Source organism: Sinocyclocheilus anshuiensis, unplaced genomic scaffold (genome assembly GCF_001515605.1).
Source record: "Sinocyclocheilus anshuiensis isolate Anshui unplaced genomic scaffold, SAMN03320099.WGS_v1.1 scaffold296, whole genome shotgun sequence".
NCBI classification, from domain to species: domain Eukaryota; kingdom Metazoa; phylum Chordata; class Actinopteri; order Cypriniformes; family Cyprinidae; genus Sinocyclocheilus; species Sinocyclocheilus anshuiensis.
In genome coordinates, this window is record NW_015557065.1 from 389,357 (window position 1) to 411,016 (window position 21,660).

At 35.4% G+C, this 21,660-nt stretch overlaps 1 protein-coding gene across 1 annotated transcript in view; it reads left to right on the forward strand.

Annotated features, from left to right (window-relative positions):
- Positions 1 to 21,660, forward strand: part of LOC107676622 (transmembrane protein 132C-like) — a 253,438-nt gene that overhangs the window by 211,499 nt on the left and 20,279 nt on the right. Inside the window, exons 5-6 of the mRNA XM_016471213.1 lie at positions 10,248 to 10,391; positions 21,191 to 21,399. Coding sequence (XP_016326699.1) covers positions 10,248 to 10,391; positions 21,191 to 21,399 — 353 coding nt within the window. The remainder of the gene's footprint in view (positions 1 to 10,247; positions 10,392 to 21,190; positions 21,400 to 21,660) is intronic.

Consider the following 21,660-nt stretch of genomic DNA (forward strand, 5'->3'; position numbering starts at 1 on the left):
TACAGTGAGACTAAAAGTTACACCTTCTTTCTTTGCGTGAACATTTGGGCGGCGTTATGCAAATCTTCCCACATAGTGAGGTAGGTATGTGGGGGCGTGTTAGAACGAGCCGTTTTAGGTAGGTGTGGCTGACTCTGAACTTTTATAAAGAATATCTCTTTGGATTTGAGACTTTAGTCTTTGCAACTTTACAGATCTTCTTTATGCACCAAGAGCTTGTAACACTCCAAAGAGAAAGGAAAAATTGAAATCGCATCAAATGACCCCTTTAAAATAAAGTGTGACCATTTGACTTGGTGAAAGTATTAGTAGAGAAAAAATGACTAAGATCATATTTAATTGTGAGAAACAAAGATGTCTTCATTATGTCTCATGAATGGATTCATTTACCAGCTCCGGCTCTTTCTAGTTCTTTATCACATTGTGATATCAGCACTTTTTCCCCTCTTTTTCACTAAAGCAGCAAGACCCAATTAAAGACAAATTCAATGAGTGAGAGAAGAATGTCACCAATGCTCAACTTGTTCACTGGTTTTCAGGATCTCCCTCCCGTTGGGAGTAAAGTGGACCAGAAGAGGGGACATGTCACTGACTCTCTCAACCTGCATGTTAGCACAGTGTTTCAGCTTGAAGGGCATTTACGGCTGATTTTTTTTCTTTACTTTTTTGGTACACTTAATGACTATCCGGGCCTCTTTTTTTAGTCCTATGAAATGAAGCAGACTGTAAGGTTCTCAGTATGCCATCTCCACCATGCTGTTCTATCATAGTTTAGACTATAAGGGGACCTGTTACTTTTTGGAATTATTTTTGCATTTATTTATTGTTTGGAAATAAATAAATATGTAAGTTTTGAAGTAGAGACTTTGACAATGATGCATCTTCATTGGACTTGACAAACCAACTTAAATGAATAGGAATAGTTTAAAACATGACAATTATACAGCCATGTCTCAAACACATACAGACTCTCCAGCATTCATCTCAAATGAACAAACTGAACATGAGTGCTTTGGACAAGTGAATTATATGGGATTGTTTATGTGAAGCTCCAGGCTAACATCGGAGAAATAATAAGAATGTTTTTCTGTCCAGGTTCCTGAGCACATACAACATTGACTGTGAATTTAAATCAGTTACGAAGAGAGAAGCTATAAAAAGAACTGCATGCAACAATGCTCTGAGAACACTGCAGAGCATGCCACAAAAAATTGGCCGCAATAATTCAATTATTCCGTCGAACAAAGAAACAGGAGAGTGAGACGGAGCTAATTCTGTGCTGCAGTACGAGAAAATCCCTCTGCTTTGTGGTGAATTAAGATCTTCACGTTAGATCACTTTTTAATACACCACATTTCTGTAATTATGGTATATTTCATGCCCTCGTATTTCATTATGGAGTAGGATTTATATGCCATAATGGAGCAAAGATAGCCATAAAGTGGCCAGGAATGAAGGAAGAATGGACAAATATAGGTAGCAAAGAGAGATGAAACGGAAGATAGAACATCTGTTTTTCATGCCGGTCAGATTACAGGGGCTGACACCATAAATCTTACTTATTGTCGGATGGAGAAAAGGAGGAGGATAGGGAGACGCTGACAATGCTCTCCTGAATTTCAACACATTCAGTTGGCAGGGAAACCAGTCTAACAGACTCAGAGGAAGTAAACACGGTGACATTCAGGCAGTGGGTCAATTTGAGAATTTCAGCTCTGACTCAAATCTCTGGACTTTTACGTTATTTCTGGACATCACAGACCTCAGACCTACTAGTTTAGTTCAGTTTCAAAAATATACAGCTTCGCTTCTTAGAAAAATAATAGCAACTTGCTGTTTATGTATAAAAATATTATAAATGACCTAAATGAGTGAAATCGCCATCATCTACTTTCATAAAGTAATCCAGTATATCGGAGTTGGACAAAAACATTCATTCATTCATTCATTCATTCATTTAAAGATTGTACATTTGAATTGTCCAAAAACCACATTATGAATTTGAATATATGGATGATGACAAGCAAGAGGATTGTACACAGTGACAAATAGTGTGAAATGTTTATGGACTTAAATAGTTGTATTAGCTAATTTAATACAGTGAATTGAACAAACATTTAAAAAAATTTAACAAACAACCAAAATAAACAACAAAAATATTAGAATAGTCAAAAGTGACAGTAAAGGTATAACATTGCAAAAATTATATATTTCAAATAAATGCTGTTCTTTTACTTTTTAACTTTCTGTTCAAAGAATCCTGAGAAAAAGTGATGTGATGCACAAAAACACTGAGCAGTTTTCAACACTGATAATAATAAGAAATGTGTCAAGCATCAAATCAGCACATTAGAACTGGATTAATACTGGATTAATTATGCTGAAAATTCAGTTTTGCATTACAGAAATAAATTACATTTTAAAATATATTAAAATTGTAATACATTTAATCAAATTGTAATAATATTTCACAATACTGATCAAAACATGCAGCCTCAGAAAGCATAAGAGATTTCTTTCAAAAATTTTACAGACCCCAAACTTTTGAACAGTGATGTAGCTAGACAGATATTCTCTCATATATTTCACAGACACGTATGAGGGGAGACCACAAGTCCCAAAAAGGGGCAAGTTGGGACAAGTTTTATTGAAAACTCACAAAGTTTCTTAGCTGTCAATCCATTGTGATTCATAAATGAACCTTACATAGGGAAGGATTTATAATATGTTGACAATACAACACTAGGTTAGCCACTAAAACGTGTGCCATAAAGAAACGTAAATGTATACGGGGACTGATATTTTCTGTCTGTGACTTAAAAAAAAAAATTGCATCTCCTGTCTCTGATTAGGTTTTCCAGCTACAGTACAGTGAACATCCACTTCACTAGAGCAGATGAATCAGGCACTAGACATCAGGTGCTTTGACTGGCAAATTTGGCAAGCGAATGATAATACTCCAGCACTTTGACTACTATTCAAGTACATCTCAAAAGCAGAGATTACTGCGCGCATCAGTTTTTTGATGGCTTTTACCTTAACAGTTGGGACTGAATGAATACCTTTGGTAGGTTGGAGGTTGAAAGACACATCTCTGTGCCAAAGATGTAATTTTCTTCCTTTTCTCATCCCTTCACATTTGTGCATGGCCCAATTTAAGCTGTCTGAAAGGAGCTCCAAATTTCGAATTCAAAGTCTAAGCCATTTTTCAGAGATTTCATTAATCTCCGTCGTATTATTTGGTAGGTCTTAGATCTTTTGTACCGTCAAAGTTTTCAGTTCATGGCTTATTAGTCTGCTGGGTTTGTTTCGCTCAGAGACTTTACTGGGACCTTGTAAATGGATTTCAGCATATTTACATGTTTGGTACTTCGCCGGTGCCCCTCAAGTAATTGAGCAAGGAGATTTGTGGTAATGAGATACTATTGAGGAAATCTTTACAAGATATTGGCAGCAAGATCCGGCCTGTTCAAAAGCATTTTAGTCAATTAATTGTAAGGTCTGCGCAAAGCAACTTGCCCAATCTGGTTGAAATTGACCCTGCTGCTTGTTACTTGCAAGTCTCCAGAGGGTGTTGGGAAATTTTATTGGGCTTTCATCTTGTGGGCTGCATTGCAAGAACCTCTATGACCTTTCTACTACATTTCCACTGCGTTTCAGTGGTAGATTATATTTACAGATGTGAGTACACACAGAATATAGCAGAAAGATTTAGGTTTGATGGCTTGAATCCTGACAGGCACTCATGAATGATCAAACAGTGGTATGGCTATTGGGACCACAGTCCTGCTGGGTACTTTGTCTCAAGATTTCTGCAGAGCTTTATAATGCAGTGGCTTTGACTCTCACCTTTCTCTGCGTGTCTTCTGATGCTGCTCGCTAGGAAAGATCCTCAGTTTCCACCGTTATTCTGTTTTATATTACCGTTTAAAGTTTAATAGTGCTGCAGAGTTTAATCATGAATTAGTCTGAATGAAGACAGAATTGGGCTTTCCAGAGACAGAATCGGGTGAAAGATTGTCTGTGTTGTGCAGATTAAAACAAAGAGGAGAAAGAAAAGAGTCTGTGATAGAATGAAGAAATTTCAAGCACTTCTTCTTGTAGATGTGACAGGCCATAATTAAACCTATAGACCTAAGTGGAGATACCTAAATCAGCAAATGGCAAGTTGCTTAAAAGGAAATTTATTTAACTTCAAATGTTAAAGCAGCACTATGTAACTTTTTCTGTGTTCAAAATTTGCAAAATGTATATAATGAGCGAGTGCATCATGAATTCATCTTCCAAACCGCGTTTCTGTCTTATTCCGAATCACTACGGTACACTTACAGTATAATAAGTACTTCTATTTGGACTATTGTAGCCTGGTCGGGTCGTCACCGCTGCGGAGTAACACATACCTGCGTGAATCGCCATAAACATAAACTTAGAGAAGTAGCTCCGGTTGGAATGTTCTTCCGCGGGATGTGTGCAGTTCTGTTTATTAACCGATAGAGCGCCAAAAGTTACATAGCGCTGCTTTAAAATTAAAATCTAGTTTAAATGCATTTTTCCACAATATTTATATTTTTAATAATTGAACACAACAAGAGTTAATCATTTTCATCTGTATGCATCAATTACAAGACATAGTATACATAGTAAAATAAACAATAAGCAGTGTTTAATTGCAGTACATTTATACATTTTACTTGAATTTATTTTGTTGTATTTGTTTAATTTTTATGGACGTTTATAAGCAACAGTGCCACATGATCTTTCAGAGATCCTTGTAATATGCTGATTTGATGCTCAAGAAACATTTATTATTATTATCAATGTTGAAAGCAGTTGTGCTGCTTAATATTTTTTGTGGAAACTGTGATACATTTTTCAGGATTCTTTAATGAATAGGAAAAAATGTACTTGAAATAGATAGAGATAGTAATAGTAATAATAACAATACTTATAAATATGAAAAATATGTAATGTAATGTTTTACTGTTACTTTTGATCAATGTAATGCTTTGATCAATGTAATTCCTTTCTGAATGAAAGTATTAAAAAATTAAATAATAAAAAATTCTCATTGACGCCAAACTTATGAGCACTAACATGTACACATATATATATATATATATATTGTTTATTATATATATTTTTATCCTAATTTATATTTACCTTAATTTATAAACAGTAAGTATTATTTAGCTGCATAAGTTTAAATGAAAACATTTAAGACAGTAGAGATACTAAATAATTTTGAGTGAGGACACAACAAATCAATTTTGAATTTTTGTTTTGAATCAAATCACTAAAAAATACAGTTTAAACTGAAATGTGTAAATGAATCGACTTACTGATTGTTATGCTGTTTTTTTCTACTGATGTTTAAATTCAAACTAAAAATTAACTTTTGAACTATCTGTAAGAATGTCCTCATAAGTCACAAGGAGGGAGGGAAACTAGTCTGCAAACAAAATAAAAAGTATGCCAAAATCATTGCAAAATACTTTAAAAAGTGTAGTAGAGTAGTCTCAGGTCATTGACATAGACCTTTCAGGTGTCCAGGCAGCAGGCCAGAAAAGCCTTTTTGTCTAGTCAAGGTCCATAAAATGAACAAAAGCAGTCATAAGAAACAGAACCCAGCATCTAACTGTCATGTCCTTGAGAGTGAGCTTGTTTCATAAATTCCTCCATTAGCTCCTGGGCTTGCCCTGCAGCAGGCTTTCTATTTCGCCCATTAAAACCCATCGGGGGACAGGCCTGTAAACAGTCCGGCCCCACAACTTTGATAATGGCCAAGTCTGTGTCTGTATCCAACTGCGGTGGCTGTCTCAGCCCTCTCCCCTCTCTACTGTCGTCCCACTGTGGCTTATTACCAGCATGCAGTGATCTCGTTCTTGCTAGCAGCTAATGTCCTGCTGCTCACATTTATCCTGCTGTGAGTCTCCTAACCCCAAACACGCAGACGAGCGATCCGCACGCACACAGGCACGTACACATGCTCTGGCTCTCTCCCAAGGTCTGCAGCCATTTAGCCCATCGAGTGCAATGATCTTTGCAGGAGGGCAGACGGAGGCTTGGGGGCATTCGGGGCAGAGAGCATAAAGGGAGAGAGGGGCTGTGGATGAAGCGTTTAGTGATGAATGAGTCAGGGATTTCCCTCAAAGTGCTCATATTGTGGGCTTAAGTGAATTAAACACCCGAGAGGCTGTTTCAAGGGGTTGAACTCCATTAAGGTGTGTGTGGGTGTACAGTTTACAGTATTTACTGTACATTTCTTTTCATGACAAGGCAAGGTTCATTTAGGTTGTAAAATGTAATGTAGAGTGATTTACCAAAAGCCTACTTTTACACTATTAAAAATGTTTGGAGTCAGTAAGATTTTTTAAATGTTTTTCAAAGAAGCCTGTTATTCTCAAGAATGCTGCATTTATTTGATAAAAATAGAGTAAGAACTGTAAGATTGTAAAATATTATTACAATTTAAAATAATTATTTCCTATTTTATTATATATTAAAACATAATGTATTCCTGATTTCAAAGATTAATTTTCACCAGCCATTACTCAAGTCTTCAGTGTCACATGATCCTTCAGAAATCATTCTAATATACTGGCTTTGTGCTCATTTATTATTATTATCAGTGTTGAAAAAAGATGTGCTGTTTAATATTTTAGTGGAAATTTTTTATTTTTTTTTTCCAGGATTCTTTGATGTAATTTGAGTAATTTTTGTCTTTTGTAAAAGTCACTTTTGATCAATTTAGTGCATCCTTTCTGAATACTTTTTTTTTTTTTTTTGCAATAAATAAAAGCAAAAGTCGAATTAGAAAATATATTTAAAATCATTTTGAGATTAATCATTGAGATGTGTGTTGAAGATTTTACTTGATGGTTACTTCACTTAACGTTTTTGGAGTCATTAAATTTAAACTCTTGTTGAAAATGGTATAAAAGTTTTGTTGTTGTTGATTTTTAAACATATGAAACAAACATGGATGCATTTCTTGACACAATTTTCACACTACATGTATGAAAATTGACATGAAATGTTATTTGGATACTATATAATTTTAATTTAATTTGTTCTAATATATTTTGCAAAAAGAAAACACTGTAGAGTAATGCAAGACATTAAATTGTTTCTGAACAATTTCAGTGGGCTTGAAAAAGTTTACACATTTAGCTACACTTATAAGGGCCAACTTATAAAATATTTCCTCAGAAATGTAGTAAAACAAACTAAATAAAGGACATTTGAAGTGGCCCTCGCTGTTTGAACTGCTCTTAAATCAGCCAAATCATGTTTTGCTTTAAATCTAATAATGTTTGTCTGAGGATTACATTTGAGAGTATCTTAGTATGAACACCATTGCATCTCTGAGAGGTCCTCACTGACAGAACTTAAAAGGTCTCTGTGTGTATATCTAAACTTACTTAACCTTACTTTGAGGAGATAGTTGCTGAAAAATGTCACCCAAAGTTAGCTAAATATGACAAAACCTCCTTCTGGGAACAGAAAAGTGGTTCATAAACTAAATAATTATTTATTTTAAAATGCAAAAAGTTTTCTTTTCGCAAAGGGATACTGCATGAGTTTTCCATTTGGTGTTTATTTACCCTGAGTCAAATTCTGTCTCGAGTAAAATGCCTTCACAGATTTCACTCCTCTCTTTCACTGTCCTTAAATTATTCAGCACACAAAAACATCTCAAACATTTATAAGCCCATTCTTAGAGGGACGCATGAGAAGTGTGACCTCGCTGTTTGGCATAAAGGACTGGTTCAAACCGAGTTGAGATAATCGATCAAAGCATAAACACACACCACAATCTCTTCAGTCGGGATACTCACAGACATGATCCAGGAATTAAACCGAAAAAGAGTCTTCTAGTAATAGCATTACAGAAATGACAGGGAATCAAGCCTGTAAAGAGCAGATTGGCTTAAAAAAATTAAATGGAAAAAAAAAAACAGAGCTGTCAGGACGAATTCATTTTTCCTTATTCTTTTCTTCCCTTTCTGCATAAAAGTACAAAAAGAGAGAACTATCAGAAACAGGATAGAGATCCAGGAAGTGCTGCTTGCTGTAATAGGAATAATAAGGCAGAGAGTTAGTGAGATGGCGGTAAGCTGAGTGTGTCATTACGCATTCATTGAGATTAGGTTATGTCATCTCTCGCTCTCTTATAAAAGAGCGAAATAAAGAGAAAGAAATGAGGATGGGAAGATGGCGCTTACAGTGAATGAATACCATCTGATTGCAGTAACCGCGCTGCCGCTGTTGGACATTGAGGGCAAGCAGATTGGTTAATTGAAAGTGATCTGCTAATGAGGTAAATTGACTACATTACCCACGTCTGCCTGTCTCTCAGGGATGGCACAATGAGGGCTGAGTTTCTCATGCTGACTGTAATGGTCTCAATTATGTGGTTGTCTGAAACAGTGTGTCTCCGTGGCTGAAAGGTTAAGGACTCGGGCTGTTTCTCTTCTAATGAACCCCCTCCCCGAACCGTCAAGCAGCACCCCTCTACCCCACCGCCTCTATCCTCTGCTCTTTGACTTCTTCTCTTCTGCTCCTTTTGTAAAGTCATTTTGCAGCCTCTCTCTCACGTCATGTCATCTTCACTGGGGATGTACTGTGGAAAGTAGGAAAGAAGGAGGAATGAAACAAAGTTCAAATTAAAAAGGAGAGGAAAGAATGATGGGTGAATGGACAAATGTAGGAAGAGGTGAAAAAATGAATAAAGGATGGTTAGAATGAATGAATGGACCGGAAGGGAAAAAAAGAATGATGGATGGATAGAAAGAAGGAGTGAATGCATTAATGAATGAACAAGACTGAAACAATAAATGAAGACATATGTAAACTGACTGAGGGAATGATTGAATGAATGGAAAGACGTAAGGCAAAACAGATGAGGGACGAATGAAACGAAAATAAGGTTGTTTCAACCAATGAATGAGTGAACGATAGAAGGAATGAGGGAGGGAAATAAAGAATGACTGAGAGAAGGAATAAAGAAATGAGTGAATGATGGAAAGAAAGAATGAATAAAGGGTGTAAGTAAGAAGTGAACCACTGAATGAAGGATGGGTCGAAAAAAGGAGTGAATTAAGGAATGAAAGAAAGACTGAAACAATGAATAATGGATGGATGGAAAAATGAACGTAACGTAAATAAAAGAATAAATAATGAAAAAAGAAAGAATAGGAGGAGGGAGAAATGAATGATGCAAGGAAGGAACAGATAAAAGAATGAATTAATGATGGATGGATGGAGAGAGTAGGATGAACTCAAGAAAGAATAGGAGGAGGGAAGAGGATTTAATGAATAATAGGGCTGAACCAATGAATGTAGGCTAAGCGGGTGAATGGAGAAAAAGGAGTGAAAGAGTGAAAGAATTAATAGAACAAAGGAAAGAATAAATAAAGGATAACAGGAAAGAAAGGAGGGGAAATTAATGATTGAAAGAAGAACGGAAAGAACAGATGAATGAACAAAATGGAAAAATTAAGGAAGGATAAAAATATGGAAGATTGACTGAACTGAATATATGAATGAGCAAATGAATGTACACTAGGAAAAGAAAGAAAGAAAGAAAGAAAGAAAGAAAGAAAGAAAGGAAGGAAGAAAGAATGAATGAATGAATGAATGATGGTTGGTTGGTTGGTTGGTTGGTTGGTTGGATGGAAAGAAGGAAGGACTGAATGAATGCAGAAGGAGGAATGAGGAAAGGAGGAGGAATAAATTATGGAAGGAAAGAACAGATAAAAGAATAAATTATGGAAGGAGGGATAAAATCAATAAAGAAGAAGGGAATAGGAATGAATGAATCGTAGGACTGAACCAATGAATAAATGATGGGTGGATGGAAAGAAAAAAGGAGTAAGTGAAAGAACAAATAAATGAATGGAACGAAGGAAAGTAAGAGATAAAAACAGAAGGAGGAATGATTGATGAAAGGAAAAAAAGAACAGACAAATCAGCAATGGATTAATGAAGTAAGGATTAAAAAGAAGGAAATAAAAATAGGAACAGGTATAACTAAAACAATAAATGAACAATTGTAGTATGGAAAGAATAAGGAGAGGAAAGAAGGAATTAACAAATCGGTTAATGAATGAATGACTGAACTAATGAAAAAAGAACAGACCGAATGAATCAAGGCATAAATGAAGAAAGGAAGGACTGAACCAGTTAAAGACTGATGGAATGAAGTCAGTAAGAACGTTCAGACATTTCTTGTGTGTGTGTCACAGGAAACAGAGATCCTGAACACGGCAGTGCTGAACGGGAAGACGGTGGCGGTGCCAGTGAAGGTGGTGACGGTGGGCACAGACGGGACGGTTACAGACGTGTCAGACGATGTGCAGTGCCAGTCCACTGATGAAGACGTGGTTAAGGTCAGTCCGCTGAGTGAATATTCCTGCCTCCTTCAACTGTAGTGATTCACTCAAATGAACAAACAAACCAAAGCATGTTGTGACATGTTGACTTTTAATCATAATGATAGGATTCAAATAAAGCTCACAATAAATTTCATTCAAATCGAATGAGGTTTTTCCAATGATTAATGGAGGTGATAATTATTCATCATGTCAGGATACTTATTAGAATTGTAAAAATGCTTCAAGAATCAATCTGAACTTGAACGGATCTGTTTGAAAGTTCTTTTGAAAGAAAATGCATCTCAATGACAGTCCTCAGTCATCTGTCTCCACCTGTCTGCTCTCACTCTCACACTTGTTTAATAGAGATCCATTTCTCTATTTCTATATCGGCATGTTGCAACAAGCTGGCAAGAAGTCACGTGTCATCCCTTGTGAAAAAGAAGTATACTTTAGCATACTGGTAAAAGAAGTACTTATTACAGAAATCATATACAATAAGTGTGAAATGAATGTAATGTTTTTGGACACTCAATTTACTTGCTCACCAATGGATCCTCTGCAGTAAATGGGTGCCATCAGAATGAGAGTCCAAACAGCTGATAAAAATATCACAATAATCCACAAGTAATCAACACAACTCCAGGCCATCAATTAACTTCTTGTAAATCAAAAAGTTGCATGTTTGTAAGAAACAAATCCATCATTAAGGCATGTTAAATTAAAACCATTGTCTTCTGATTCAGACAAGAGCATTTTTCACTGAAAAAACAACAATATTATGGATAGGGGACTCATATTTTAGCTGGAAGGAAAAACGTCTTGATGGATGCTTTTCACTTCACAATATATTAATTGATGGACTGAAGTTGTGTGGATTATTTGTGGATTATTGTGATGTTTTTATCAGCTGTTTGGACTCTTATTCTGACAGCACCTATTCACTACAAGTGCACATACAATATAATTAAGCATACTTCTTATTCACAAGGGTTTCACTGACCGTTGTGTTTCTATAATTTTCTATAATTCTTGTCTTTTTGGGTTTCTTTCAAATGCCTCCAGCTGGCTCTCGGTCACGTATGAGCTCAGATTCAATCATAGCGTAATATAATTATGATATGTTTGATTTCGCATGAGCCGAAATCTGATGAAGCTTGTTTCGAAACAATACTGGATTGTACGATTTTTTTTTTCTAGAGATGGTAATTTGTGTTTGACAGGCCTATTAAGTTGAGGATGTTTAGACATGAAATTCTCTCATTTTAAATGACCCAAAAGACTTATACGCAACCAGCTTCCACTGCGGGAGTGATTTAATGCCGACGACATTCGTAAGAATGTTTTTAATTGCTAATTTCAGTGTATTTCTTCACAGTTAAACACAGCTGTGCTTCAGCTAAAACTCTCTCTGAAAAGCATTAAAGGCTTTGGTCATATGCAAATGATCAAAACGTTGTATTTGTTTACATAGACTGCAGTAATCCAATGTTCGGCCTAACATTTCATTCATATTTATGAGTAAAAGTTTTAGCTTATCCCAGCTCATACTGTAGCTGAAGATGTGAACATTACTTCAGATATGCCGTGGAAATGGAATATGTGCAGTTATTACCTTAAGGAGCTATTTCTACCTGATTTGATCCTTAAAATGACTTCCGTTGGTTTAATCTAATGTAGTCAGGCTGATTCACTCATTAAATAACCAGGTTATAAAACCAGGTAATTTAAATGTCACCACATGAAGCACATATTTAGCCTGAAGTAAAAGTGTGCCTCCAGTTTAAAACTGAACTTTGAACTGTTAACTTTACCAAAGACGGGGGAGTGTTTGTAAAACCGGTCATTATTTAGTGACGCTTGAGGTACAGATATGATATACTGCAGCTTCAGAGTATCTCCTTTATGTGGCCTGACTAGAACAATGCAGGGCACTACATTATTTATTACCTACTCTGTAAAAATGCTACAGTAAAAAACTGTTAATTGGTTAACTGTAAGTTACCCTACCATATACAGTATGTTGAAAAAAATTGTAAATGTTTTAACATTGTATTACCGGTATATGTAAACTGTAAAATGCTGTCAAATTTTTGTTTTTTAAAGGACATTATAAATTTGATTTATTATATATAAATAATTCTATTATAATTACATTTTTACAAATATTTTCTCTTATTTTTTATCAGTAATTAATATTAAGGTGTTTTGTCTGTATCAAGTGTCAGCCCCCTTTTTATTACTATAAATTTAAGATGTTTTTAAAATGTGGTTTTCTTTTACTTTTGTCTAAATATTTTGCTATTGTGGAGATTTTTCATCTGATGTCTTCAAAACATTCAGTAATTCCAACAGAAATGTGCATAATTTTTCATCTTGACCCACGCACAGTCACTTTTCTTTCAGCCCAGAGTCCTAATTTTAACCAATGAGTTCAGTAGTTCACTTACTTTTACAATAACATGCTATGGAAACATGCTATGGCGTATAATAACGTATTGCAATTACTCAATCAAACCTCAGCTGACCATGTGAAAATATCTCCATAAAACATGTGCAGAATGACAAATCATTTTAACTGATGGGGATTAATGTTAAGTACACAAGTGTGACATTGTAGCTGAATAATGGATGGCTGGGCGTACACACTAATGCATAATGAATTTGCTTGGATCACAATCACTGTAGTGGGTTAGAAAGATAACCATTTTGATATGAATTTTCCATTTGCTTGGAGACTGATGCTCTTCGTTCTTTGGAACTAAATGGTTATAAGGAGTGTTTCAGATTGCGAAATATTTTGTTTCCCCAGAGAGTGAAGCGGGGAAAAAAAGCGATTTTCTTCCTATATCATGACCACCAATTTGGATATTAGATTATTATGTATAATTTTGGATAATTTTCTCCCAATTAATTTAATACAGAAACCCATCAGCCAGCCCGTAGCCTCAACAATAGACAGTTAAAGAATGCATAATAGACTAAATTACACAATCTCTTTAGCTTAAGCGGCAGTGCCAACATTCTGAATAGCTATATTGTGCTGCATTATATCATGTTCTTACATGCTAAATAGAAAACATTAGCATTTTTATCTTTATTAGTGATTTAGCAGTGCTACATTGGTGAAAGCACACTAGTTATGCATTCATGTGCTGTTGCTAGTTGTTTAATTCATTTTTTTTTTCCACAAAGCTATTCTGAAATGCTAACTAAAATAGGAGATCTTTATTTAAAAAACCAAAAACAAAAGTGAAGCAGTTGTTTGCTGACATGAGGTCACACATTCTGCATGTTTCCAGACTAGCTGTTGGCTTTGTTTGATCTGTTTTACTGATGTAACCTGCTTGAGTTACTAGCCACACAGCTCAATATGTCTGAAGAGCAGACTGTAAATGCATCTCTTCTGATTTTGTCACAAATAGTGAGAATGTTGGCAAGTAAGGTCATTCTGACAACAACTTCAAATCAAAGCGCCTGAAGTTCTTTCGATCTTGTCACAAACAGCTGGATCAATTTCCAACTTCTGAGAACTTCAAGAGCATATGCGAGTGCTTGATAGTTGACCTTGATTAAAGTATGTAATTTTCACTCATCATATTTCGAAATTCCTGGAAGCTATGCGTACTTGACATTTGTACTTGAACAAAGAAGAGCACTTCCTACACATTCGAAACACAATGTGTATACAATATTTTGAGGGGTTTTTTTTCCTCCTGCTATTTTTCTTCCTAATAGCCTTGATCTTTTTTTTCCTCATTTTCCCCCCTTTTTTCCCTTAATGTAATTGATTTAATATTGTTTATTTAAAAAAAAAACTTACATTTAATCAATTTATTGTGACACTTCATAAAAAGTAAACTGGCCAATAAAGCTATTTTATTTACCTGCCAAATCTAATTATTAATCACATTTGGTGCTTGGTAAAAGTTAACTTTGGATCCTCTTTACTTAGATGTAGGAAATTCAGAACAATTCTGTATTTTGGGGTTTGGTAAGATTTGTAATATTTTTTAAAGAAGTCTCTTATGCCCCAAACCTTTGAACAGGTTTTGTATATTATTAGCATAATATTAATATCTTTCTAACACTTTTTCTTTGTGAACTGTTTTTCTGCTTGTTTAATTCACTTTATTAGATGAGCTAGTCCAACACTTTCAATTCATAAAGTTTTTGTCACATCATTTGTATGTAATTGCATGCAAACCACTTAAATGTGTGAAATGGAAGTTTACTTACTTTAATTGTGCTGGGACCATGTGAATAGTTGCTGGCATTAATTAAACCTGGGCATGGGATTTCAAGTTCCCAGCATGCTTTGCATGAAGTGTAAATCTTAAAATGAAGCATTATTTTAGGTGTTTTTGAGCAAGATGAGAAAGAGGAGAGACTTTTTTGCACTTAATGTTTAATGTTCTGTTACGTTGGATTTTGGAAGTTTCTGTTATGTAGGGGTTTGGGGAGTTAATGTGGTGAAGAATGGAGCTATTGTGTTCAAGGAAGGGTGGATGAATGTTGTTTTTTTAATGAGAAATTACTTTTTGTTCTTGTGCTGTAAGTTAAAAACAGCTTCATTTAGTATGCTAAAGTTTGCTATTGCTAACTGCCTCAGATTCATTTGAGTTACTTTGATGCATTTAGTTTTATTAAGGTTTACTGAAATCAGTTAGGTTTACACTACATAAAGTATTCAATTTAATATTAGAATTCAAGTATTTAATTCTCCTGTAAGTTCACTTAGACAAGATTTCTTATACCAAAACGGTCATTATTTTGGTAATTTTACATGACCATTTGCACAGTCTGTCTGACCTTAAGAATTAAACTAAAACAGTAATATACAACTTTTATATGCAAATTATCTCAATTATGATTGGCTAACCTCTTTACCAGTCAAAACTACTGTACCAGCGCTAATGTTGTCATAAATCAGGATCATTTGCTGAATAGCGTTTATCTTTAAATGTTGATATGGGTGGATATATATCAGGAGCATTTAGTCCATATAAGCTGTGAGTGCTCTGTATACCCAAGCATTTGAGAAAAAGAGTTTGAGGACCGGATAAATATTAACAATGCTATAAATTATGTCATTTGAGGTGTAACATAAGGCTTAAGATAATGAAATATGTATGTAGCTGTCTGTAAATTATATATTGAATTAGAAACTAATATGAAATAACGGTTAATCTGTGCCAGATATGGAGAGATTCAGGTGAGCAGATCCGCAAGGGCCTTTGCCCCTGCGCTCTGTCTTTAATGTTGCACATTCTCATTGGCTTGTTGATGTCATGCACAAAGAACGTTTTATTTGTCATCTCTGAAAAAAATTAGACAGCATTCCCAGTTAAAGAAATATATATATATATATATATATACACATAAGACATAAATATATTAAATATATATAGTTGCTTAGTATCAATAAATAGTCTGATGTACTGGGGACAGCCTTTGTGTGACCCACCGTAGAGCATTTACAGTATATATTGAACTTTATAAGGTAGAAAAATATGACTAATAGCTGCTTTATCATAAGAGTAGAAAAGCCTCTTAAGTCAAGAGAGCACTCGGGCATCACCACTTAATATAGATACACTACTCTTTAGATTTTGAGCAATGATATATATAATGTATGTATACAGTAGATGGCATGAACATTTGATAATGCTCTCTGGGAATACACTAGTTAAAACTTGTGAAGGTCGTGTGCAGTGTCAGTAGTGTTAGATTGGGCACATAAAATAATAGTGCCCAATCAAGGTGGCATCTTTGAATACATTCAACCCTGTAAGTATGCGAAGGATCTGCAATAAAATCGGAAATTTATTGACCAAACCGTTGTGTAAAAACAGTATGTGTGTATTCAAGTGGGGTTGTGTATGTGTGTGTATTAGGAATCAATGATTCTTGGGCCATATACCATGATGCTGTATAGAGTGGAGCACAGAGGAGTGTTATCTGGGAATCTTTCAATACAGCCAGTGAGTTGGGAGCCAGTCAGGTAAAACTGATGACCGCATAAAAAGGTGAGTTTAGATTACAGGTTCTCCCGAAAGGAGTGATGCAGACAGCTGATGTGGAGCTACATTAGTAGTCCAGCCATGTCCAGTGTAGCAGATGAAGTGTTAAATATAAATAGGAGGAAGTAAAAGTTGAAAGTACTTTTCTTGGATGTATTTCACCTTTGATTATAAATAACTCCCTCCTTCACTGAGGACCCACACAGTTGTAGTTTAAGACCCAGTTAATTGTGCTGTCAGACCTGCTCAGTCAAACACATGTATGAGCCGCCTCTTCATGGTCCGGCCCTCTCGTTCCTCTGATGGCTGCTTGATTGGATGTGTCTGACAGGTAGTTAATTTTCCAGACCGAATAGTCTTGGCTGTAACATTGTGGCGTGAGATTCCCCAGTCTATGGCAGTGATTAATGATGACGCCCTGTGTGTTGTGTGTTTGTGTGCCTGTGTGTGTCTGTAACAATAGATTTGAGCTGTACAGCATTGGAATGGAGTTAGTGATGTAGGGATAGTTTAAATGTGCTCTATTAATCAAAGTAGTTACAGTAAACTTTCTAGAATTTACCTGCAGTTAACGTTTTATTAAAAGGCAAGTTGTAATAAAACATATAGTCTCATATGTTCATCAACACTCTTAAAAATAAAGGTTCTTTGTTGACATTGATAGTTCCATGAAGAACCTTCACCATCCATAAAACCTCTCCATTGCATAAAAGGTACTTTTAATGGAAAAAGGTCCTTTAGATTATTAAAATTATTCTTTATTGAACTGTTCACTTAAGGGATCTTTTCTTCTATGGCATTGCTGTGAAAACCCCTCTTTTGGAACCTTTATTTTTAAGAGTGAAGGCTGAATTTATTGGATCAAAAATACAGTAAAAACAATAATATTTTAAAATACTATTATAATTTAAAATAACAGTTTTCTAAGCCATTATTAATATTTTTAAAGAATCTGTGATGCGTTTTTTTTTTTTCATGGCAAAGAACTCTCTGAGGATCTGAAAAAAGAATTGTTGCTCTACATAAAGATGGCGTAGGCTATAAGAAGATTGCCAAGACCCTGAAACTGAGCTGCAGCACGGTGGCCAAGACCATACAGCGGTTTAACAGGACAGGTTCCACTCAGAACTCAGGTGCTCAGCGATTTGTACTGTGCATGTATAAAGCTTGCATATATATTTATTGTTTATCTATTTTAAAGAAATAAGTCCAAATAATATGCATCAGCTTGTTTTATTGATATTCCTGCAGCTCTCTAGTGGATTTATTATTAACCTTTCCACCATTGATTGCATGTTTCAGTCAAGAGTATTTTTATACTTATTAAAGTTTATGAAATTGAATGTCCACCATACAAATATTACTAATGACATTTGTCCCCTTTGGATTTGGTTTATGAACAAGTTATTAGTTAATAAGTTGTTTCTCCATCATTTACTGACAAATGAGACCCTCATTATGTTATTGAGTTATTACAGTGGTTCCAATGTATCTGGACTTGTAAATGTGGATTTCATTCACAAAAGCTGCACTTAATTGCTATTAAAAATAATTACAAAAATGGCAAAGAAATGTTATATTTTTGTCTTCTAGTGTGATTTTTTTTTCAGTGTGGCTGAAGTGTCCAAATAGTTTTTGGGATCACTGTGTTGAACATAACTGTGTTAAATCTATTAATTCATCATGTCAACAGTTTAACTTTGGCAGCCCTAGAAAACTGTCTAAGCATCTTCACGCTCAGATTTTGTTGAAGTAACAGAGATAATGCTTTGGAACCAGAGCAAGAGGAAACTCTGACAGCAGACAATTCTATCAATCAGACAAGCATGAAGCAAACTCTCACGGCTCTAACAACACTTAAGTGTGGAAAGCAACACACCATGATGCCCTGATGCTGGATTAGATGTCTCACTCAGCTCTGGGAGTTTGTGTAATGTTCAGCCACAGCCAGGAATATGACTTTTGAATTTTTTAGTACTTACTGTATAATGACATTATTCAGTAGTCTCATCTGCTTGTGAACTGCTACTTTCCATGAATAGAGCACAAAACAGGCTTAAAATTGGTAGTTTTTAACAAATGGGGAGTAAAAAGAGGTACTTAACTTTCAGAAGGTATTGAATGCACAGGAGGTAAAACTAAATATTATCATTTAAATTAGATGTTTAACTCTGTTACCAACATTTATAGAGTTTAAATCAATTATTTGTCTGATTCTGTTGCATTAAACTAATTAAAATCTCTCTACAACTGATGAATGCCATCAAAACGGCTAAAAAAATAAAATAAAGTTTTAGATTATTTATTTAAAGCTCCAAATATATTTTATCTTGAGTGTCACAATTTCATGTAAAATTGTATCCATTTTTTTCTAACATGGGAATATTGTGGGATTTGTGCCTCTAATGCTTTAAAAAAAAAAGTCAGTGTACTGTAAACATGGAAAGTGCCAACTAGCATTTTAACATAGATTGCCGAGATCTGGATCTTCTAATTACTCTTCGGGGAGCATGAAATGATTGTGCAGTTCTCAAACCCTGACAGATTGAGACTTAATATTCTTATGAGAGAAAAAAATGGGAACATAAATGTTTCTGACAAATAAAAAAGAGCTCAGGAGCTCTATTAATATGAAAGGGTTATGCACAAAATTTGGGTTTGCAGCCATGTGTCAGTGTGTGTATGAGTATGTGTGTGCTTGCATGCTTTTATCTTTCTGCTGCTGGCCACACTTTGATGGTGTGTGTTGCTTCTGTAGTTTCCATCCCTGTCAGATCCTGGTTAAAGGAATCAAAGTCCAACCGAGCCAGTCATAGTGATTTGAGGCCGGCATCAGAAGGGAACACTGAGCCAAGTAATTTCGCCAACGTTTATGAAACGGATGGTTTTGGAATGCGGCCTCATAACTCCTCGACAAGAGGATGAGGCCACCCTTCTGTCTTCTCTGTGAGTGTGTGTCTTATGATGGGCTGTTGTATTTACTCATCATTATTAACCAAACTGCTGCCCATTTTTCCAGCAGCCATCTGGAAAAGAAAGGCGACTTGTGGGCCCTGGCTCAGCTGTTGACACTAACACGTAAACATTTGTTTTTCTGTCATGACGGGGCAGACAGATATACAGTATTTATTTATTTATTTATTGATAGATATGCATACTTTTATTGAGCAAGGACATATTGATCAAAAGTGAAATAACAGACATATATAATGTTTTAAAATATTTCTATTTCGAATTAATGTTATTTTGAATTTTGTTTCCATCAAATAATCCTGAAACAAAATGAATCAAAAAACTTGTGCAGCAAATCAGCATGTAAGAATGATTTCTGAAGGATCATGTGACTGATGTAATGGCTGCTGAAAATTTTGCTTTTCATCACAGGAATGAATTACATTTTAAAATATATTACAATAGACAAGAATTATATTGAATCAAAATCATATTTTAAAATATTAAACTTTTTACTGTATTTTTGATCAAATAAATGCAGGCTTGGTGAGCAACTTATGGTAGTGTGGTGTAAATATTTCTATATTTTTAGATTTTCATAAAGACATTTAGGCTACATTCACACTGCAGCAAAATGTGGCTCTAATCTGATTTTTTTTTTGTACTTTTTTAATCTTTTTTTTGCACATATGTGATTTTTTTTTCATGACAGTGTGAACAGCACAAACCACATGGAATCTGATCTTTTTGATTCTTATTTGGGCCACTTCCATATGTGGTCCTAAATCTGATTCAGGCCAGATGTTTTGCAATGCGACCTCAATCTGAATAGTCATATCAGAATTCATGCGACTATTTCGTCACTCTAGATTGTCATTCGTCATAATTCTGCACTGATGGGAGTCACTCCAGAGATTTTACATACTGGTAGTCTTTGATCACCCTGTGAATATGACAGACGGTTGCAGAGGTGTCAGTGGAGATACAGTGAGGTGTTGAACTCATAAGTTTTACATTGACAGATTTACACAAGCTAAACTTACGGGGTCGCACCGTAAATATTTAAAAAAGTTTCTCTCTTTCTCCTCGCCTTTGTACTGCTTATCACCTGTTCACATTTACAGTCTAAATTGACATATCATAGACCTTTAAAAACACTATACTATAGATCAACCCCAAACCCTGAAAATGTTTGACATTTTTAGAATATAAATAAATACCCATTTCATTTATGAATCATTTTAGTTGAACTGAGAACATTTTCAAGTGATAACAGATCTAGTGCACACACACACACACACACACACACAGAGAGAGTTATACATTCAGTTTTTACCTTAAGATAACAGGTGCTGTTTTTGTCTTGGGCATCTGTAGTACTCTGTTAAATGTGATAGAGCCAGTACTGCTTTTAGCTTTAGGTAGAAACCAATAGAGCAACTGAAAGAGATGAGAACAACTTTTCAGTGAACCACTCTGTCGAGAGATTGTGGGAGCCAAGATAAAAATACACCCCAGAAATGTTAAGACGTGGGATACTTAATCGTGACCTAAATCTGTGTAGGTGAATGTTGTGGTCAATTCTTTGTTTTAAATCATAACTCAAGAAAATACTTATACCAGAACACTAACTTTTGACCGAGAGTCAAGGCTGACTTTTCAAAATAAAATATTTTCCAATAACATCAGACTTCACTGGCAATCCATTTCAAATATACCTTGTCTTTTGCTCAGATGCATTGTATTGATTTTGGTAATGTGAAGTTGTGTCCTGGGAAGATTAATCCATTGTTCTTTTATCACTTCTCCATCACTGACATCCTTTTTTTCTGCTCTCAGGTATCAGACAGGTGTGATTACGTCTACGTGAATGGCAAGGAGATGAGAGGACGGGTCCAAATGCTGCTGAACTTCACATACGGTTACCTGAGGGCCCAGCTGGAGGTGAAGGTCTGGATTCCCAAACTGCCTCTGCACATCGAAGTTTCAGATACTGAACTCAGTCAGATCAAAGGCTGGAGGATTCCCGTAAACAGTAACGCCCAGAGGTACGAAACTTTGTGTTGGATTCTGAGAATATTGAGTGATCAGTAGACCTGTGCTGAATCTGCATGCACAGTGAAAACAGTGAAAAGCAGATTTCCCCAGAATTCAAACACCTGTCACTCACAGAGTTCTGTACCTCTCAACTCACAGTCTGATTGTGGCATTTTGCAATCTGTTATGGCAAGGATACAACCAGGGGGCTGTGAATGTACACCAGGTGGTCTCTGTGTGTGTGTGTGTGTGTGTGTGTGTGTGTGTGTGTG